Genomic DNA, 23,197 nt, shown 5'->3' on the forward strand with positions numbered 1-23,197 from the left:
CCTAGAATGTATTACCCTGCTGTTAAGAAATGTCAGGTGTCCTAAATACATTTTATTTTTTTCATTGTTATTGACATTTAGGAGAGTGCTGAGGAGTTTGGGGATATTTGAGTGTTGCTGTCGATTGTTGCAGAAGAACACAATGGATGTCAAGAACATTTCAGAGCCCTAATGCAACTCTGTTTATAACTCCCACAGAGACTCATTATAAACCAAGACTGAGAGAATTGATTAGTTCAGAGGGTTTTGATATTAGTTTTGAGGGGGCAGGAAGTCTACTGGAGCGTGAAAGCAAGATCTGTGAGCAGAGGATGGAAGGGGAAGGACTGAGGTGACAGGGCAGGCCGTTGTTTTAAGTTACCTCTATAGTCACCACTGAACTACAAAGTGAATCCATACTGCTCTGAATTCAAGCCATACTTCTTATCTTCAAGCCATCTCTGAAACGCAAGGCTGCCTCAGAAAAGAATGCTCTGGCTCTTTATTCCTCTCTAGAATTTTGGATGAGACACATTTGTCATGAGAAATGTGCACGTTGGTGGTTCCAATTTCTTTCTTTCTTTCTTTCTTTCTTTCTTTCTTTCTTTCTTTCTTTCTTTCTTTCTTTCTTTCTTTCTTTCTTTCAAGCGTTCATATTCTTGTTACTTTGAGTCTTTTAACTGTTCTGTTAGGTTCAGTTGTAGAAATTCTCTTTTTAATGTGCTGTCAAACACAGGACACCTTATAGTTCTAAAATACGAAATACAACTCAAAAAGAAACAACAAGAACAATCTTTTTTGCATTCGAAATACAACTGGAGAGGTCAGGTTTAGTTGATTTTGAAGACAGAGAGCCCAGTGCTCATTGTATCATATTCTAGACATTTATCTACACACACAAAAAAAACAACAACAACAAGAACCAGCGCAAATTTACAAAAATTCTTAAATCAGAATAAATTTACTTTAGGAGCAAAATTACGTAAAATATTGTTTTCTAAAATATATATATATATATATATAATAATAAAAAAACATTAAAAAAAAACAACAACAAAGAAACGTTTTTTTTTTTTTTTTTTTTAGCCCCCAAAAATTAAGAAAAAGCAAAACTCACTTTTTGTTATGCTTTTCAGAAAACGAGACTAAGTGTGTAAACAACAACTGAAACCAAGTCTTAAAGGTGCACTAAGCGAATTATGCCAAATGATATTGATATTTGGAAGCACCAAAACAAACACGCCCATGCCCCAACTGGCAGCAACGATGGCGGAATCTGCTATGTCTGCCGGCCAAGTGCATTCAGGCAAAAGCCAACAGAGATTAGTGCTGTGAAAAAGCAAAATCAATGTAACTCATGTATCAAGCAGAAACGAAACAACCTTGCCGTCCGATTCTAGGCCTTCACACTCCTTGAGTTCTCTCCACCGCTGGAAAGCTGCTCTAATATTTATGCGGGTCCTACGTCTTGACTGATGGTAACCCTTCGTTTTAACATTTTCTTTCTTCAAAATCATCCTCTTTTTATCTGTCATCTGTCGCTATCTTTAGTTGATTTGCTAATATCCATCCTGTGCACTCACTGAGCACTCTCTTCTCCCTATCATTACTTAGACACAGCCCTTACTACTGATTGGCTGCGAGCGTGTTTTGGGAATTGGTCCAGCACTGTGTTGCTTAGTGCACCTTTAATATGTCATTGTACTTCTTTAGTAAATGTATTTTGATTTAAGAATCAACTATTTATATTTGTACTGGAAAACAAGACATAAATACTGAGAAAGAAAATCATTAATTAATGCTTCTGTGCAAGCCTTGAATAATCTGTTAGTCTTGTACAGTTTGTCTGTTTTTCACTACATAGATAATCATATAAAGGATATATCTTTATATACTGTATGCACTTATAATTTTTTTTTTTTTTTTTTTTTGGTTTTGTTGGTTTCTTCATGTTTAGAGCAATGCATTATGGTTACCCTGGATTTCACATTATGTTTCGTTCTCTGCAAACAGTATGGAAATACGATTAGATTAGAGTGATAGATATATTCATCAATGGGGTGAGTCAAGTGCAATAACCCCAGTCATGCAAATGCAGAACCTCGGATGGAGGCATCGATAGTGGGTGAAAGAGAGAGGCTACACTTGCCTGCTGGTTAAGCACTTGATGAATGCAAATTTTATTCCTTGGTTAATGTATTTCCATTTGAAACGGTAAGTTTAGGCATGACATATCGAGAGATCGTAGCTTTTTTTTAAATAGCTAGCTTTAACATCAGAGCTCATTTGATTAGTACTATCAGTATTTTTCCTTCAAAACGTTATTCATTAAATATTATTTCTTTAGAATTTGCCAATTGAAATTAAAATTTGAAAGTTGCTGCAGGGGGCGAAATGGTTCCATAGCATGCATGTAGATCTCAATTAGGTAAGACACCATATTGAATTTAACACAGCTGTGAAGGATAGACTTACAGTCTGTTCAATGACACAAACTGTATAAAGTTCCTATATTGTGTAATTTTCACAACTCATGACTTTTAGATCTTTTACTTCATAAAAGATGTTTACTATTTACAAAGATGTTTTGTCAGATGAACAGGTGGTAAATTGTTAAACAACAGTCTAATCCGGACAGCCAGTGGCGTACCGCACATCTATGAGACCCCCCCACCATCCCCCCCCCCCCCTTACATAAATGTGTGTTTGTAAACCTGTGCTAGACAGATATGTTTGGCCATAGCGCTTGGGTCTCGTGTTGATTGTGCGACGTTTCACGTTTTATAAAGGAAAAACAAGTTATGTGTGATGTTATATCTGTTAGTCAAAATAAGGGATATAATTGCATTCTATTTTGAATAAATGCTGTTCTTTTCAATCTTTTATTCATCAAATAATCCTTAAAACAGTAACACGGTTGCCAAAAAATAAATAAATAAATAAATAAAATAAACAGCACAACTGTTTCCAATATTGGAAATAAATCAGCATTTTAGAATGATTTCTGAAGGATCATGTGACACTGAAGACTGGAGTAATAATGTTAATGAAAATTCAGCTTTGCATCACAGGAATAATTCTCTGGATTTTTCTCTGTATTTCTGATCAAATAAATGCAGCCATGATGAGCAGAAGAGACTTTACAAAAACTTTACATTCTTACTGATCCCAGACTTTTGAAGGGTAGTGCATATCTATCCACCTTATTTTTAAACGTAAGAATGGTTGTGGCCATTAGTACCACAAGGCTTTTAATACTTCCTTGTTGCAAAATAAGGTGGATATAGAGTAATCTGCAACAAAGAAACAAAAGATGATTTCACAGATGTTTTTGTGTGGGTCTGCCATGAAACATGTTTTATGCAGTGCTGTAGTCTGTAATCAGTGATGTTGAAGCAGCATATAATGAAACATATAGCCCGTTGATGTGATGTGATCACCAAATCACAAAACAAAAAGAAAAACACTACTAAACACAAAAAGCTTTCATTTCCCTATAAAAAATTGATGTGTAGAAGACAGATATAGCATGATTAACAATGACTCACCTTACAGCACTTTACCACATGATTGTATTTGTTAGTCAAGGGATAAACTAACAAGGAACAACAGTCCTTTACAGCATTGATTAATCCTAATTTATATTTAAGATAAAGATTTTATAACATAATAATGCACTGGTTAACATCAAACATGTTCTGACCAAGTGCGTTGTTTAAAGTTCACAAATCATTCTTTCTCTTTGTGAAATTCTGTAATGTATTTTTTTCGGCTTTGTTTATAATATATCACATGCAGGCCTGCTGTATTGATGGTTTCTTGTGTCTGTGTGTGCTGTGCCAGATGCTAATCTTGCTGGCCTACTTGTCCATGTCTAGAAGTGTAAGCATCTTGAAACATCGATTGGTGCTGCGATTCCATCACAGCAGATTATCAGAGTAACAAGTGACTGCGGTGGTGATGTGCTGTTTCCCATCCGCTCTTCCTGCTGAGAGCATTAGCATTATACAAACATGCTAACGGAAGCAACTTGAGGTAAATACTAGAGAAAACCATGGGCTGCCTTAACACCTGACGTGATTGAGGGGGCTTGTGCAGTTATAACAGTTATAGAGCTATTAATGTGACACCTATGTGAGCGAGAATGTAGACCTTTTATGAATTTACTGCTGAAAAATAAACTAGCTTAAGCTAGTTTGTTAGTCATAACTGGTTTTCAAGCCTGGGCAAGCTGGTTTTAGAGGGGTTTTGGGCAAACCAGCTAAACACCACTGTGTCCTGGTGGTTTAGGATAGTCTAAGCAGGGTTTTTTTTTTTTTTTTTTCCTCAGCGTAATTATTACCCTTAAAGTGTTATGTTGTTCATGTAAGGGTTAACTTTATACTCTGGTAGAAACTATGGTTACCATGGTAAAGGTTTGTATGGAATGAACAATATTATCGTTGTGTGGCTTTTAATTACACATTGTTCATGTAATTTCTGATGGATGAAAAAAAAAAGTCAAAGTTTAAAGGGATACTCCATCCCAAAATTAAAATTTTGTCAGTAATCACTTACCCACATGTCGTCTGTTTGATGGCAGATGGAGTATTCTGAAGACGACTTTCATACCTTTTTATGGACCTTGACACTGCTATTTACTTGGCAGTCTATGGGACAGTCTCAAGCCTCCATGTTTTCATCCAAAATATCTTAAATTGTGTTCCGAAGATGAACAGAGCTTTTATGGGTTTGGAACGACATGGGGGTAAGTGATTAATGACAAAATTAAAATTTTGGGATAGAGTATCCCTTTAACAGGTTATGCTAGTTATGCCATTATGCCTGGATAATAGATCATGCTTTATGAGACTGTTTGAACTGAAATGAAACAAAATGTTTGCAGAGGCTAGCTCTCAATTCTTAAAATAAACAGAATGGAAAATGTTCTCTTTTTTTTTTACATTTGAACTATTATTGATAGTAAATTATAATTGTTTGAACTATCATTCATTCATTAATTTTCTTCTCTATTAATCTAAATGATTGCAAAATGCCCTTGAGATTTGGAAAGGTGCTTGAAAAAGCGGTTAATAATAATAATAATAATAATAATAATAGTTGTTGTTGTTGTTATTATTATTCTTAAAGCACACTTGTAACAGTTTTTTTCTTTTCTTTTTTTTAAACATGACATGAGAATCAAACTTCTAGTCCAAACTTGAAGTGTATTCTATGGGACATTTCTGTTGTATTCACTTAAGAGGCTTTGTGAAGAATGATGCAATATGCTCTAATACGAAAGACAAGAGTGGATAAAAAGGCATGAAAAATTGTATATACAAATGCCCTTTTCTACTGTCTTCTTTGTATCCCCGTTTGCAAAGATGAGACAGCAGAAAACATTCTTCCTCTCCTCTATTTGTTTGGTAAGCTCTTAATCATAATTACTGGGCTTTCACTTTTTGTGTTCTTTCAGTGGACTATAGACAAAGCCAGAAATAAGAGTACCAGTCTCTAAGCTTCCTCTTTTTTATTTTCAGTGAGTTAGTGTTATACAAAGACCTAGAAGATGAGGCTGAGGACGAGGAAGAGGCCCAGGTGATGTTATTATCAGGTGCATCTAAAAATTAAGAAGAAGCCGGTGAACATGAGCCAAGGCCCCATCACTTAGAAACCATGGGAAGTAACAGGAGACCGCAGTAGCATCTCTATTCAGCCGGCCCCTGAGATTCCCATCAGGATTTGAACAATGGGGCCACAACAATTGGCCTGAATGTTGGGCCTGCTGGTCTTTTTTTACTCAGCGCTCTGTGAATGTGTAACATAATAGGGGTATGCATGTAAGTTGGGATGTTGCTGTGGTAATTCAATTATGTTATTCATGTTAAGACCATCTTTGAGATGCAGTAAGTGATGGCATTTTTCTAGGAAATCTGATGGATATTGAAACCTAGCAGTTGTGGTAAAACTGAAACCTCTTCACTTTATAAAATCATGGGCTAGAGACACCTATCGGTCTGATGCATGTTCCAGAGGCTGAGCAGTCATCAGATGGGCTGAGGAGAAGAATGGGTGCTATCGCACACTCATTAGACACAGGGCTCGCTCTTTAGACCTTCTTGTTTAAGCCTTGTTGCCAGGCCAGTATATTTGGGTTGCGAGAATATTTGCATTCTGTAGATCAAAGGATTTTTTATTTCTCTCAAAATGCAGTTTAGACTTAGATACTCGAGGTGAAATGTCTCCTATTTATCTTTCTCCCTCTCTAATGAGACACGCCATGTCCGGGTCAGAAAGCTATGCCATGCACAGACCAACTTTGCAATTGTAGCATAATTGTAATTAAAAGTCATTAACACTATAAAAAAAAAACAAACAATCATTACAAAACTATAAACAAATAAATAAATAATTACACAAATCATAACTGTATAAAGAAATCAATTAACAATGAAACAACTCACATGGTCAGTAGCACTGTATAAAGAAATCAAAATGTCACAACTGTATGTTTTAATTTTTTTGTCCACTGAAAGTGTTTTCAACATAGGAAAAAAAAAACAAAAAAATAAAACCTGTATGACTTTCTTGATCCTGTGGAACATAAAAAAGAAAAGAAAAAAATGTTTTTGTCTACATGGTAAAAGGCAGTTGGGTCCAAACAACATAGGACCTCACTGACTTCATTTGTACAGACAAAAATACGAGACTACATGTGGTTAGGCAAATGATGACAGAATTCAAGTGTTCAAAATGTGAGAAATGACATGTTGTGCAGTTGATCTGGGTCTCTACATTGTCTGTATCTTTTTAAGGTAACAAAAAACATCAAATTACAGGATTGATAATAGTCAATAATGCCTTTTTCAGCAAACGAAAGTGCATTGCATTAAATAATTGGTCTAGGTTTAATTTTTTAACACAGTGTCATGTAGTTATATCACATCATTTGTTGCCATTATCCATTAATCATTCATAAAATCACATCCATTTTTTATGATGACAAACAAAATGATTGCCTTTCTAATACTGTCATTGTTTTTCAGAGCCATTTGCCATTATTTGTCCTGTATCAGCCTTATGAAAGTAAACTTGAGGACTAAACAAAGCAGAACGTTGATGATTCACACCGTAGGGCCATTCTCAGCAAGTTCCTCTCCTCATTGGCTTCATTGTCGTATCTGCTTTCAAGGCAAAGATAAAGTCAGAATAGGGTTTCTATTCCCCTTAGGGGAGACAAGAAGTTCTAGGTTTATAGTTTTTTCTTGTCTTCTCATCTTAAAATTGCCATTTAAAAGGTGCAATTACTTCACAGGCAGTATAAAATCTGAACAATAAAGAGCTTGGGCATTGCAGTATCTCAGGAGGTGTAATTAAATTATGTTTCACATTAAGTAATTGTTCTAACATGTCACAGAGTACATTTTCAGGCTGGTGTGTCCAGTTTCAGGTGCACGCAGCTCAGCGGGGCGGAGGAGGCGCCAAACAGGTTGGATGAGTACAGGTGAGCCAGGAGGCAGCTTATGCTAATTTGTCAACATGAGAGGAAATCCTTCTTAGAGCCGCACTTGTGAAAGGAAGACGGAGCTACATGGGAACCTATTAGTTAACCTATTCTCCTGTTGGCCACTTCATAGGGGGAGTTAGAGAGGGACAGAGTGTACCTGCGATGGTGGACACACAGGGATTCCATTCAAACTCAGCCCTGCAAGGTAAATGTTTATATAGCCACTGCTCTCTTTCTCTGTAATGAGTGTGGAGGTTGGTTTTCTCACTGCCCTGTTTAAATGAGCACTTTTGCAGGTGCTTCCTGAGTTGTTTGTTAGACTCACACAGTGAACCGTTTCCAGTGGCTTAGGCGAAGGATTCTCTTGGGTTTTCTTAGGTGTTGTTCATTAGGTGAGATGGTAGAGGACATGAATCAAGAGAGCAGTTGTATTTCAGTTTCTCTTTTGCTGCAGAAGCATCGTGGGCGGAAAGTTTTGGCATGTTTGCACAGAGTTTAACTTAAAACATAATTTGACTCAGCTTATCATATTGCGTTTAATGTGAAAAGCAAATATCTTTTTATTTGCTTAATGTCTCCATAAGGGTTCTGTCAACACAAACCTCAGGTTGGTTGTTGTTTATGTACTCATGGCTGCTGAGTGCACTTATGAGAACAACATGTGGATACTAGTGCTAAAAGCAAATAAAACGTTACCGCCTGCTTTTGTGGATTTGACAAAAGCTGTTGTTAAAAGGGACAGGAAAGATAAACTATGACTAATAAAGTTGCAATACTGTTTTAAACAGGTTTTTTTTTTTTTTTTTTTTTTTTTTTTTTTAAAAGCACAATTTAACAGTAATCTATCTGTCTGTCTGCTGGTAATATTCAGTCATCATTTTATTGCAAAAAAATTGTAGAGCTATTACTATAAAAATTACTGAGACAGTAAGTAGTAGCCACATATTATATTGTAAATACACACACACATAATTTACAGTGTAAATACAGGTCAATAGATAGTCATATTTCTGGGCCTGTGTGTGTGTGTGCGCTTTTGTGTATGAGTGTAATAGCACAGTATTTGTATGTCTGTACTTAATTTTATTTGTACTTGTGCTTACTACAACATGTATAGTCATGCAAAAGAGAGATATCTGTTAGCATTCCTATTCATATCAGTGACAGTTGCTTCACTGGCAGTACATTTGTAATATATACTGTACACTACTTATGGTAGATTTAAAAAATAAATAAATAAATAAATACTTTTTTTTTTTTTTTCCAGATTATGTGACACTGAAGACTGTAGTAATGGCTGTTGAAAATTTAACTTTGCCATCACAGAAATAATGTTAACACTTTACGATATGGTTAATTAGTTAAAATTAGTTAACTAGTAAAGTTAACATGAACTATCCATGAACAATATTTCTACAGTATTTATTAATCTTAATGTTAATTTCAACATTTACTAATGCATTATTAAAATCAAAAAGTCGTGCTTGTTAACATTAATTAATGCACTGTGAACTAACATGAATTAACAATGACCAACTCTATTTTCATTAACTAACATTAACAAAGATTAATAAATACTGTAATAAATATATTGTTCATTGTTTGTTCATGTTAGTTAATACATTAACACTATTATAAAGTGTTATTAAATAATAATAATTAAATAATTAAAATATAGTTATTTTAAATTGTAATAATATTATACATTCTTAATATATTATTGTATTTTTCATCAAACAAATGCAGCCTTGGTGAGCTTATAGCGAATATTTGATGTTTATCTGCTTACCCCCAGGGCATCCAAGATGTAGGTTACTTTGTTTCTTCAGTAGAACACAAATTAAGATTTTTAGTTTCAGGCGTTGCAGTCTCTCAGTTGTACAATGCATGGCATATGGTAACAGAATTTATGAGAGTAAAAAAAAAAAAAAAAAAATGCACAGAAAAATCCAAATTAAACCTTGTGGCCCGTGACGATACATTGATGTGTAAAGACACAAAACGATCGGTCTGTGCAAGAAACTGAACAGTATTTATACTGTTTTTTTTTTTTTTACCTCTGATTTACGCAATGTCCGAACTGTTAGAACTCTTGTGAACGTGCTTCACAGCAGCAGGCACCCGAGACATCATCTTCTTGCTTGCTTTATGGCAGATCGCAGATTTATAAATCCATTACCGCCACCTGTCTCTCAAGTGGACCATTGACACTCCTAATTGAGATTGTAGATAGATTGCATAGTTAGCTCAGATCACATCAAACTATGCAAATTATTATTGTTGTTATACTTAATTGTCAAATTGTTAATGTTAACAACATAAACATTGCGTGACTGTGTATTTAGTGTGTATTATCACTATCTGTAGATTTACATTTTTGTACAGTCTAATCTCTAATCGTCAAACCATTCGAATGGCATCAAAAGGAATTGTTCTTTTAACCCAAAAAAGCAAATTAATGTTCCTTGGAACTCGTTCTAAAATGGCAAGTTTAATTATTCCAGCTGCTGCAAGAAGAGGCTACAAATGATCCACCACCTGCAGCATGCACACACACAATAGAGCCTAATGGCTTGGACTCCTTCTTTATGCATACCGACATGATGTAATGACAAAAAGAAGAATGACCCGAACCACTCAATTTAGAAAAGTAATCTAGTAATCTTTCTACCCATACCAATAATTAGTTTTTTTTTTTTTTTTTTTTTTTTTTTTTTTCTTTCAAGAATATGTGGTTAATCTTCAGTGGCCACCAATGGAGAAAGCTGCTTTTTGGCAGCATGATAGTGTGATTATCCTATCTAGCTGCTAATGCTAAACATAATGGTGTGGTTATCATATATAGCTGCTTATGCTAAACAGCCAAACTGTGAATCCTTGCTATTGTACATTAGGCCATTCTTTATTACCTCTCTCTCCATTACTTGCATTCAGACCAGGTAGTTTATTAATTCAGGCCTCTTAATCTCAGAGGTGAACGGTAGTGGAAATGTGTGTGTGTGTCTCTCTTGTCTTTGCTGTTTAAAAGTCAGGTCACCTTGTCCACACTTGTTATTTTGATTAAACACACTCCTCTTCCTGTCCAGCCCTAAAGGTCAGAGGTCATAAGGTGTACGCCTGATCAGTTTTAGCAAGTATACTCATTCCCTGTGTGATTGTGTGTGCCAAAGAAGAGACATGAGAATGACTCTTCTGATCTGAATCATCTGTGTCTATATCTACAATGACCCACACTGTAAAAAAAAAAAAAAATCTGTAAAAAAAAAAACGGTAATGTTCTGGCAGCAGAGTCGCCAGCAATCTACTGTAAATTTTCAGTATTCATATTGTGAAATTATTTTACACTTTATTGCCGTTAATTTTAAATACAGTATAATTCTTTTTTTTTTTTCAAATTTACAGTAAAATACTGGCAGCAGAGTCGCCAGCAATCTACTGTAATTCTACAGTACTCATACTGTGAATTATTTAACCGTTTTTTTCTGAAAAAAATTAAATGCAACATATTTCAGATCTTTTTTAGATTTATTTTAAATCTAATGTTATTTTATGCCTTTGTAAAGAGTGAATTTAAAGTAACCAATGATGTTGTTATTAGATTTACAGTAGAACATTATTGTTCTCTGGGCAACAAATATCTACTTAAAATACATTATTTTGAGAGGTCTAAAAAAAAAAAAAAAAAATACAAGCAAACACTTAAAAGATAAAAAAAGCAGTCAACATTTAACAAGGATTCAAAATTACAAAATGGTTTAAAAAAAAAAAAAACTTAAAAAATAAAAACAATGGCAATAAAAAAAAATAAAAAATAACAGACACAAACATAAAATAAGTTACAAACATTACAACCTGAGATTAAACACATTAAAAGGGGTCATAGGACGTTGCTAAAAAAAAAAAAAAAAAAAAAAAAAAAAACATTATTTTGTGTATTTGGTGTAATGCAATGTTTATGCGGTTTAAGGTAAAAAAAAAAAAAAAAAACACATTATTTTCCACCTGATGTACATTATTGTTTCTCATCTATGCCTCGTCTTTCTGAAATGAATTGATTTTTACAAAGCTCATCACTCTGAAAAGTGAGGTGTGCTTTGATTGGCCAAATATCCAGTGCATTGTGATTGGCTGAATGCCTCAAGCATTGGAAATGTTATGCCCCTTACCATACTGTCTCCCAGCACGACAAGACAAAACCATTAAAACCCATTACAAACGAGGCATTTGTAGCATCCAGTGGGGACCTAATTACCAATTATAATGACTTATACTGTCTTTTTTCGCATTGCATATCACTCTGTGTAAACAAACCATGTCTGCATTTGTGATCGGAGAAACGACAAACAACAATCACTACTCTACACTGCTCAAAACTCGCGTTTGGATCATCATTGGCAAATTCGTTAACTATGAAAACATATTTACAGGCTATGAGTCAGAAGCACCAGACTGTCCTTGCAAAGTTGAATTGCCCCACATAGAAACAGCCGTTGTGCCACAGACGCATTGCAGGCTACTGGTTCAGGAAACAGTACCCGTCCTCCGTAAAATGCGCTGCACATATCTGAATATTTGGGTTGAACTGTTCTGAAACAGTTTTGTAAATACAACTTATCCACTGATTTCTAGTCGTGTCCTCTTTTGGAAGGCCAAACAAAGTAGTTAACATTTTTTGAACATTTTTTGATCTGCACAACTAAGAACATGCAACAAATTTAGTAAAACATTTTAGTTAAAAAACATTTTATTGAAAAACATTTTAATGAAAAAACATTTGTTCAGGGTTTTTTCCACCATTTTTTAAACATTCCAGTTTGGAGGCATGTGTACCTTTTAAAAGAGTCCTAGTCCTAGGTGAATGACTTCATTCTACACTCGCTTAATCATGACGACCTGGCTGCATGTTGTCTCCTGAGGTATTCCACCTGGTACCTCTGTAAAACATCAGCAAACAAAATATTTTATCAATATAACTCTAGTATTGTCAATGTAGAGTATAACCCAGATAACAAGGAGTTTCCTGATAGTGTTGACTAACAAAACGCTTCCTGCATGTCTCAAGTCAACTAATTTTTCCATAACACTGCTACTTCCAAAATATATATATATAATATATATATTATAATATATATATACTATACAAATATAATAATTATATATTTCACGAAACATTTCTATGGTTCAGATTCACTGAATGGTCCATGTTTATATTACAGCAGTGCTGGCAGTGCTATTAAAATTTATATATTTCACGTCAAAATTATTCCGAAGATGTTTTTTTTGCATAGATGTTAATTGAATTTTGTTCAGCTAACAACAGTGTTTGGTCTAATTCAGTGGTTCTCAAACCTGTCCTGGGCTGCATTTACAGATCTTAATGCACAGATCCAATCTTTTGAACATATACGATTTTTTGGCCAGTCCATTCACTTTAGATGTGACTGTAAACATATCTGTGTTAACAATAATTCCTGCCCAAAATGTATTTTGTATGTCTATCTATATCTGACACACAAATATCAGTTAATCAAGACACGTGCTATTAAAATTTATATATTTCACGTATTTTGTATGTCTATCTATATCTGACACACCCATTTCAGGTCTTGCAGTCTCTATAAATGAGCTCATGAGTTGAATTAGGTGTGAATCATGATAGATTAGCGAGACATACAAAATGTGCAGGGCTGGTGGTACTCCAGGAAAGGTTTGAGCAGCACTGGTAAATTTGATTTGATAGCATTTTTTTTTTTTTTTTTTTTTTTTTAGATTTTAATTTCTTTACACTTCTGAAACATATTTTAAAGGTTGTATTGATTTTGTTCTATGCACACTTTTACTTTTTAAATGAACTTTGTGATTTAGTGTGGCAACATCAATCTGTCAAAACAACACAGACAAAAACAAGAGAAGAGCTCACTGACCTATATGAAGTCCCACTGAAAGTCAGTTCTTCAATAGTGTAAAGACATGTATTCACTTTGGAGATTTTTTTTCTGGACAGTCGCCCCTGTCCTCTTCGAGGTAACCTTTCCCCGGGTGGCCTTTGTGCCTTTTTTGAGATTGATGCCAGTGAAGCACCTAAAATTACAATTGTCAGAGACTGAATGAAAAACTACAAGGAACACCTTGTAAACTTAAAAGGGTTGTTTGGGTTTTGCACATTGTTAATAACTAGTACTGACATCATGAGGTATTTTTTCAAATTATGCTGCCCATTTTTATATATCTTGGAAGTAATTTACTTTGAATATTACAAGTGTATTACTATGCACAGGAGACAGTTCATGTATTATGCCTCTATTCAAGCTTATATGCAGTATGATTTGAAAATAAGCTCAACTACAATAATAATCTGGCATAATTAAAAAAAAAAAAAAAAAAAAAAATCAAGATGCAGTGAGATCAGACAAGGGCATCAAGCAGCTCATGTATTTTATTTATATTGTTCAAGTAACTGTTTTCCCCTCTCTGATATGCATTTTCAAATGAGAATAAAAGGACTTCAAGTTCTTCCACTTTTCCCTGCAGAAATCGACATGATATGTCAATTATACTTCATGACACACCCTAGGCTTAACCACAGATTTGCCATGTCTGTAAATGTGACACCTAAAAGCTGGAAACCTTAGAAAAGACCTACTGCAATCTGGCAAAGCACACTTAAAAATTAAATTAGGTGTATTTTTATGAATTCTCATGTGCCTTACATAAGCCAGTACTGTGGCACAATTATGACCACAGGCCTGACAGGAGAACATTTTTGCTGTCAATTTGAAGAAAAAAAATAAAAAATAAAGCAGCATACGCAATTGCCGTGCAATTGCTCGAGGCAGTCAATTCCATGTAATCAACATTTTGAATAAGTGTTTACACTAAACATCCTTTGATATTTGACTAAAATATGTCAGAAAGAAGACAAGTATAATGGCTGGATTTGGTTACAACCCCTCCCTGCTGAAAAAAAAAACAAAAAAAAAAAACAGCATATGCTGGTTTAATGCTGGGATGCTGGTTTATGCTGGTCCTTTGCCAGCACATGACCAGCATAAACCAGCAAAAGACCAGCAATAACCAGCAAAGGAAAAGCATAAACCAGCATCCCAGCATCAAAACATACCTAACCAGCATATGCTGATTTTTTTTCAGCAGGGCTATCAATCTTTGCAACTAAATTTCTAACCGCAAATCAAGTTATCAAAATATATGTTTTTGCTGTAGATATTATACACTAAAACTTTTCTCCTTTTAAACATATGCCACTTTTAACTTACATTAAATAATCGACATACAATACATCAGTTTTCAACAACAAATAACAGTCTTAGTTTAGGTACGAGATGATCTAAAACAAACTTGATAAAACCTGGTGACTGAAATGCATGTAGCTAATGTTTGAATTAAAGTTACTCACATTTCAGCATTTAAGAGACATTTTAAAACTGATAAAATCTGGTGACTAAACTGCGTGTATATGTTTGAATTATTCACATTTCCGCACTGAAGGGCCATTTTAAAACCATACACTCACTAGTGACTAGCTCGACAGCTTGCTGATCATCGATTTCATTACATTCTTCTGGTAATACTACCTGAATAAAACACTGGTGAGGAATATAAGAAAATGTTTTTACCGTGTAGGTGCAGATGCAGATCAATACAGTTGAAGGACTTCGGATGGTGAATGGCGATGCATAGCAGATCAGATGTCCTTTGAATTTGTGTCCTCTTTGTGAAAAAAGTGCTGAGGTGAAAAAAAGTACCTGACTAAAAATTTTGGATGCTTGAAAAAATCAAATTAACCAAACTGACAAAACAGCAATGCACCTTGACCATACTTGTACTCACGCTTTACACCCAATTGAAAAAAAAAAAAAAAAATTACTGCATTGTACTGTATTTAACATAGCCCACAATGCATTGCAAACAGTTAAAAACCGTATTACTAAAATACAGTAGAGTACTGTTAAAAAGTGGTTGTAAATTAACAGCAATTCCTTAAATGGCAAAATATTGCCCATAATGCATTGTTTTCTACAGGACATTACTGTTTTAATGGAAAACAGTATGTTACTGTCAGATTTTGGCAATTTTTTTACAGCAGTTCTTTACAGTGCATCCTTGCCCTTGCATTCTACCTGCTGAACAGTGCTCAAAAGACCACATCATCCTTCCTTTACCACACTTATCACCCCCTTTTTGTTCACCTCTTCCTTTTGAAACGTTATCTTTTGAATTTCAAAGGCAGAGAGAGAGGAAACCAATGCTCCATCCTGGTATTTAAACCCTGGTGGGACGTCCTTTGTTATCTGTCCTCAGAACGGTTGTTCATTGGCCATTGATAAGCACGGCTCAGGACACCTGTGGTTTATAGAAGCGTGCAGAAATATACCTCACTTCCTCTGCACCTGCTTCATCTCGGTCAGCACATGGAACAAAAAGGCTGGACATCTACATGGGCTTGGTGGAACATGGTGACCTTTGTAATTCCTCAAATAAGAAACTGAAATAGAGGAAAATAAAAGAAAATGGGGAGGGAGAGAGAGAGAGAGAGAGAGAGAGAGAGAGAGAGAGAGACTTTCCTCTTTTAAGCACAAAAGGGCAGTTTTTTAATTATTATTATTAAAGTAAATGCAAATATTATTCAATTCAATTTAAAAAGTAAGTAAATGCGGGATTTAAACATCCATTAGACAAAATGTCTTTAAATGCTAATAAACTGCATTGTGCAATCTTAAGCATTTCTATTTTAAGCTATTGCATTAGGTCATAAAAGGCATCATAAACTAACAACAAATACACACACATATACATATAAATTGTATGAATTAATAATATATAATATGTAATGTATTAAATAACAGACTTATTTTAATTTAATAATTTATATTTAAATTATTGCATTCAGCTTTTAGGGTTCAAATTACAGAGTTATATTTAATTGAATTTATTTTATTTATTAATTTAATTTTTTTAGCATTAAAAACAAATACAAATAAAATATGAGTGTTAAAATTCATACCATAAACTCTTTTAAAATATTTATGAAAAATTCAGCATCATTACCTAATCATTATCTAATGTGTGTTTAGTCCGGGATTTGTCCTGCCTCATTCTGCTCAGTATGTCCATCTCAGTTAGAGATAATTTTCAGAGTTGTGCATTATCACCACAATAGGCCCCCAAAACATCCTGACTCAATTCACAACATGTCACCTCACATTTCCTGCTCCGCTCTCCTTCAGGAGATTAAACAGGGAGAAACATTCCGTTCAGACCAGTTGTAGTTGGGACAGGCCTGGCAGGACAAATGATATGGTGTCTACTGTGTCAATAGAGCTGCTGTAAATGGTTGTTTGTTACGTTACAGTTAAGCTCTTTGCATGAATCTTCGGCGTGAAACTTCACAACCGTCGTCTTGAGTATCTGATTTATTCATGATATTCCTTCAACCGTCGGAAGGAAAAATAATGTACCTCCCCTCAACTTTTTTTGCAGATGAAAAACTCTCCATGGGTTCATAACGGATTTGTCAGGTCTGTAATGGATTTTGAAAGCAAAAAAAGTTGCCACGAGACGTGGAGGAAAAATTTAAGCAATCTTTCAACCGTACGAGTGTTTGGAACGTCTTTCCCCATCCATAAAATAAACATTAAACTGCTTTTAGCTGCGTTCTTCCTATTTTTTTCTAGCAACCCTGTGCCCAATAAATCAATTTGAATAGATATGAAGAGTGAAAAGTGCTTCAATTGAAATAATCCGCCCAGACCTAATCCGTGTTCATAGAATTTACCTGCACTGTTAACGCCTGAAGCACAGAGGTCATTTTCCTCTTATAGATGTCAGTGAGGAGCACAGAGATATTTTAATGAATAGTAATTTAAATGCCCAAGCTCACCTGTTCAGAGGAAGGAAAAAACAATTTAGCCCTGCTCAATTTGTTAGCTAAATAAATGTAACAGAGAGCATTCGACTAAAAAAATTCTAAATGTTTTGACTGTACAGAATGTAGACGCTGCTTTCCTTTTCTGGCTGTCAAACAAAGTAATTTTTGGCAGATCCAGTTCGTTCATCATTACTACTTTATTTAATTTGCTTTCTCACTCCGTGTGACCCAGTTCATCCTCAAGCATCAAACTGGGTGAGTCAGTGTGATGCAAGTGTACAAGTGAGTCACCAGTGGTTCAGGGTCTGCATTAGCTGCAGTCTCCTTTGCTCTTCTGGAGTCTTTTATTGCTGCATGTGTTTCAATGTTGTGGTTCTCCTCAGTGGCAGTTAAATTTACTAAGATGGTGTAAATATAATCTCAAAACACATACCACTGATCAAACTAAAATCAATAAATTATATTTTGTTCTATAAATTAAATCCAAGATTTAGATGAGTTTGTTTCTTCATTGGAACAGATTTTGAGAAATTTAACATTACATCGCTTGCTCAATAATGGATCCTCTGCAGTGAATGGGTGCCATCAGAATGAGAGTCCAAACAGATATTTTGGCTGGAAGCAATGGTTTGAAATCTTAATGATAGATTTGTTTATTACAGAGTTGTAATAAATGACAGCAAAGACATTAATTATTTGCCTTTTTCTTTTTTGCTTTGTTCAGAAATTGCACTGCGTAACTCCTGAAAAAAAAAAAAACTAACTAAATGAATATAATATAAATATATATATATATATATATATATATATATATATATATATATATATATATATATTATATATATATATATATATATATATATATACACACTGTATATATATACGGCATTTGCCTTTTTTGATTATTGATTGAATGATTGATTGATTTTTATTTATTTATTTTAATCTGAATTATGCTTTTGGATGGAGCAATTGCTTGTAATCTTTTTCATGACTGAAGTCAAGCTGAAAAAAAAAAAAACTTAAATGAATATATATATATATATATATATATACACTGTGTATATATATTTCTTTTTTTTTACGGCATTTGCCTTTTTTGATTATTGATTGAATGATTGATTGATTTTTATTTATTTATTTTAATCTGAATTATGCCTTTGGATGGAGCAATTGCTTGTAATCTTTTTCATGACTGAAGTCAAGAGACATTTTTGTCACCATATTTTAAGAATAACCCACCTTCCAGAAATATTTTATTTGCAAGCAGCCATCTTTGCTTATGGGCACTCTTTTTTGAAGCCAGTCACCTGAGACCATGCCATGTTAATGCCAGTTATGATTGGCTGGTGTCACCTCAAAAAAAAAAAAAAACACACACAGTCAAAAATGGTCATTTGTCATCAAATGGCCATCAATGGAGAAAGATGCTTTTTGGCAGCATGATGGTGTTGTTACAGCATCTACCAGCAGGAACTTATACTTCACAAACACCCATTTAATGCATGCCCACAAAAAAAGAAAAACACAACTTGGCGGTCCACTGCTGTTACACAAATTCATGGCACGCATATATTTGTTGATGCGCTTCTGCCTGGATTGTAAAATGCTGGAGATGGCAGTGAAGTCTTGGCTTTCCACTAGCAAATTTATGAATGTGTCAGGAGAGACTGCATCACTGGCTATGACATGCTTGATTGCTAATAGTGCTGGGGGTGTTGGGGTTGTCAGAAAGCAGGTTTGCCATTTTGGCTTAGGAACAGACCCTGAAAGAGATTCAACTCCTAACAAAACAGAAGGAGCCCACATTATGTATGTCATGATGAGGAGATCTTATGACTGATGCTGCACGGGTCGTACAAGCACACCATGTATCTTTATTATGATGCTATTTTCTTAGCAAATCTCAGGATACAGAGACTTCCTACTTGAAACAGCCGATGGCCATCAGTCAGACTCCAAGATGAAGCTGTAGGATGATGTTTGAAAATATTTCAAAACCTACTGATATCAGAGCTGGAAACGGAACAGTGAGATTTTAAGTGTTTTTCTTCACACAAAGCTCTTGTATGGTTTTAGGGGACTTGGAATCTGGCACATTTGTATTGTATGAATTGTATGGACTACTGTTGATATTTTGATGGTTCTTTTTTGAATTGTGGTCCTTTTTGGAGGTTGTTCACCACAACCGGAATCAGAATGAGTTTTAAAGTGGGGACAAAGGTTGTGAGATCAGATACAAAGACTGCACTCATAAATATGAATTATCCTGTCATGACGTTGATCATCTCCAGTCACGTTACCTAATTGATATTCATATATAAGATCAAGATTAGGATCCAAATGTTATGAATTGATGGCTTGTGCAGATGTTCTTGTATTATTTGGCCTTGTAAACATTTCAAAGTTTTTGACATCCAGTATTAGAGATGTAACGGTATAAAAATTTCTTATCACAGTTATAGTTACCTAAATTATCACGGTTATCTGTATTATCACTGTATTTTTAAAATTTGCTGGAAATGTTCTAAAAGTACTGACACAGAAATTGTTTTAACCAAATTTTGTATTCAAAATCAACAAATAATAAATAAAATTACTTTTCGTTTGCATAAACTAAAACAATGACATTATCAATGATGTCCGGATTTTAAATGACAACATGACTGAAAACAGTTTATCTAATAACATGTACGAAATGTTAAAATAAAGCTTGAAAAAGTTTCATAAAATGGTAAACCTCACATTTCAGCCTTTAAATAAAGAAAAGGCTTAAGTCAAAATGATAAATTATTAATAAATTATCATATTTATTTAATGTGCTCCATTAATAATTCTAGATATCTTATAAGAATTGTTTAAATGTGTTGAATCCACATCAGCTTGTTTTTTTTTTGTTTTGTTTTGTTTTTTTTTTGCGGCACAAACTGCTCACAGGCTGAGTGTAAATGTAACTCTCTGACAGCAGGTGGCAGTGATGGAACAGCTGATTTAGAGCAGTTTCCGTAATCCATTCCTATCCAGTATCAAGTTAGTTTTACCTTTTGCTCAGATATGTTTTTATTACTTGTTAATAATAAATCCAGATATTGTGTTTATAGACCTAAAATTTACCATCTGATATTTCAACAATTTAACATCAAGATTCAATTAAAATATATAAAACTATTAAACAATTAAAACTGTGCAGTAATTGGCCATTTCACAATATAAAGTAGATGTAAATGTGTCACTATCAGTTGTAGTGTTCCTTCTTTTCACTCAATTCATGAGCACAGACGAACATGTAGCATAGTTTAGCATGAAAGTTTGTCCTTAAACCAGTCGGAAACCTGGAAAAAAAGCCTAAAATGTTTGACAGTAAATGACTTAGATGAGAAATGAATAATGAGGAGGTATAGTGAATCATTTTATGTATTTATTTTTTTATGTTCAGTGTACAAAGTTCCTGCATTTGTGCCGGAAATACCAGTCACCCACTTGGCCTAATGCTTTGGTTTCAGGTGACCTTTTCTCTTGCCGCTCTATTGTGAAAAGAAAGCATCAACCACACTGTCTTATTTATCCCTCCTTTGTAGTTGATGTGCTCTTGTTTGGTAAACTCCACATCCTTCTTCCCAGAAACCCTCCTTCAGCCTATAATTATCCCAGACAGCTTTTTCAGACTGAATTATAATTATATCCCGTTTTGTTTTTTTTTTTTGTTTTTTTTTTCTGAGCTATTGGGCCACCTTATATTTGAGTTCACATCTTCAGAACACATACAATTAAAATGAAGTATTTGCTTTGTAATTATGGTAATTCGTTAATATTTGTCTTTCACTTGTTTGCTTCTAAGCAATTCAATAAAAATGAACTCGGAGATAAATGGAACACTGCTGGATGTGCCACTGCTATATATAGTGTATTACAGTGCTGAATGTCTGTGCAGTGTTGGTCATAATATTAAAATCTATGAACTGGCTGCTTTGCAGTTCGCAAGTGTGTATTTGAATTAAATTATTCATGCCCTACAGAATGTTGTACAATAATTTGGATTGGAATGGCAGGAAGAGAAATGTGAAGAATTCTAATTTAATGAAATTCAAGTCACACAACAGAACAATTTCATTAGTTCAACATATTTTTCCAACAAGGCAAGATTTGTGACAAAATATGATTATTTCAATTCATTTTGCATAATTATGCATAGTTGCCTTGCATTTTGACTACTTACATCTGTTCATCCAGTGTAAAAAAAAAAAAAAAAAAAAAAAAAAATCCTATATAGATGTCAAAATTCGAAATTGTTTTATATTACATTTACACCTTAGGATATATGATATATTAGAATGTTATATTAATTCTAATTTATATAATAGTATAATACTATATATATATATATATATATATATATATATATATATATATATATATATATATATATATGTGTTGTGTGTGTGTGTGTGTGTGTGTGTGTGTGTGTGTGTGTGTGTGTGTGTGTGTGTGTGTGTGTGTGTGATGCAGTAGACGCAATATCACTTGAGTACGAGAGTGATACCTGCTCTATATCATCATGGCTTCGATAAGGCCAGAGGTACCAGGCCCCAGGCAATTACAGCTGCTGATAAAAAGCTGGTATCGCTCTCGTAATCAAGTTAAATTATGTTTATACAACAGTTTGACGGCACAAGTGTAAATATATTAGAAAAACAACAAAGGAGTGTTCTTTCTTCTGCCACATATTCAAATCTCAGTTTGACAGTTTAACAGCTGAGCCCAAGCCTCTGTTACTAATTCGAAAACGACACTTTAGAACTAGTAACAAAGGAATGTTGAGTTGCTTCATTAAAAACTTTTTAGATTACTTAATAAAAGCTCACTGTATTATGTGGAGTAGAGTATTGTGAGAGAGAGATTGACTGAGAGAGTGTGACTACCTGCATCTGATACAGCATTCATTCTTCAGCTCAGTCTCATATTCACAATAAAACATTAGTTTGAATGCCCTCTGAGGAAAGCGATATCTTTGTCGTACTTTCCTTTCATCTGTTAAGGGTGATTTCCGATGACAGCGCTGCTCACTGCTTTTGTTAACTGCGTCTTACAAGCTGTTATTAAAAATAAAAACAACTTCTGTTTCAGTCTCTTTCAATATAAAAGTTTTAAATGCTGACTCGTAAAACAGTCACTTGTCGTCATCAACTTGTCGTCACAAAAATCACCATCATGAACACAAACACTGTTTCCCAATACTAAATACTACTATGTATATAAAATAGTATTTATAGAATAATAAACAACAGCAACAGCCATTATAAAAGCCATTATCTAATATACAACATTAAAGTTATATAAAATATAACATGATGAGATTTTGCCTTCAGCCGAAACTACAGTATTTGCTCTGGAACAAATAATAGATTAATGAGATCAAAGACAGCCTGTCAGATTTACCCAAAACAAATTATGTCTCATGTTTAACCCCTATAGAGACATCAGAGCCAGTGGCAAATTCCAGAAGATCTGACTGAGGTGAGGCTGCTCTCAGTGATTTCATGAGCGCTCAATGGCCGCTGACACCCTAGAGCTCACGTCTCCAAATTTACAAATTTTCAAATAGACGTTATCATTATTAAGAAACCATCTATTTGAAGTATAAACAAGTACATTCTCACCTAAAAAAAAAAAAAAAAAAAAAAAAAAAACACTCTTAAAACTACATTCCGTGACACAAAAACAGTATTATTTTTCAATTTTAGTGGATTTGGGTGTTCGCCATGACACTCGCTGTGAGGAATACTGGGAGCGGCAAGATACAAATGGTGAAAGGGTGTTCCTGTGGCGATAGCAGTACAATATCA

The 23,197-nt window shown here is 34.3% G+C and overlaps 1 protein-coding gene across 1 annotated transcript in view; it reads left to right on the plus strand.

Annotated features, from left to right (window-relative positions):
* The first annotated feature begins 6,850 nt into the window (after positions 1–6,850).
* LOC109055094 (inactive N-acetylated-alpha-linked acidic dipeptidase-like protein 2) overlaps positions 6,851–23,197 on the plus strand; it is a 261,704-nt gene continuing 245,357 nt past the window's right edge. The window contains exon 1 of the mRNA XM_042766172.1: positions 6,851–7,673. Within this exon, the coding sequence (XP_042622106.1) occupies positions 7,631–7,673 (43 nt within the window). The 5' untranslated portion in view covers positions 6,851–7,630. The remainder of the gene's footprint in view (positions 7,674–23,197) is intronic.

Source organism: Cyprinus carpio, chromosome A11, assembly GCF_018340385.1.
Source record: "Cyprinus carpio isolate SPL01 chromosome A11, ASM1834038v1, whole genome shotgun sequence".
Classification (NCBI taxonomy): domain Eukaryota; kingdom Metazoa; phylum Chordata; class Actinopteri; order Cypriniformes; family Cyprinidae; genus Cyprinus; species Cyprinus carpio.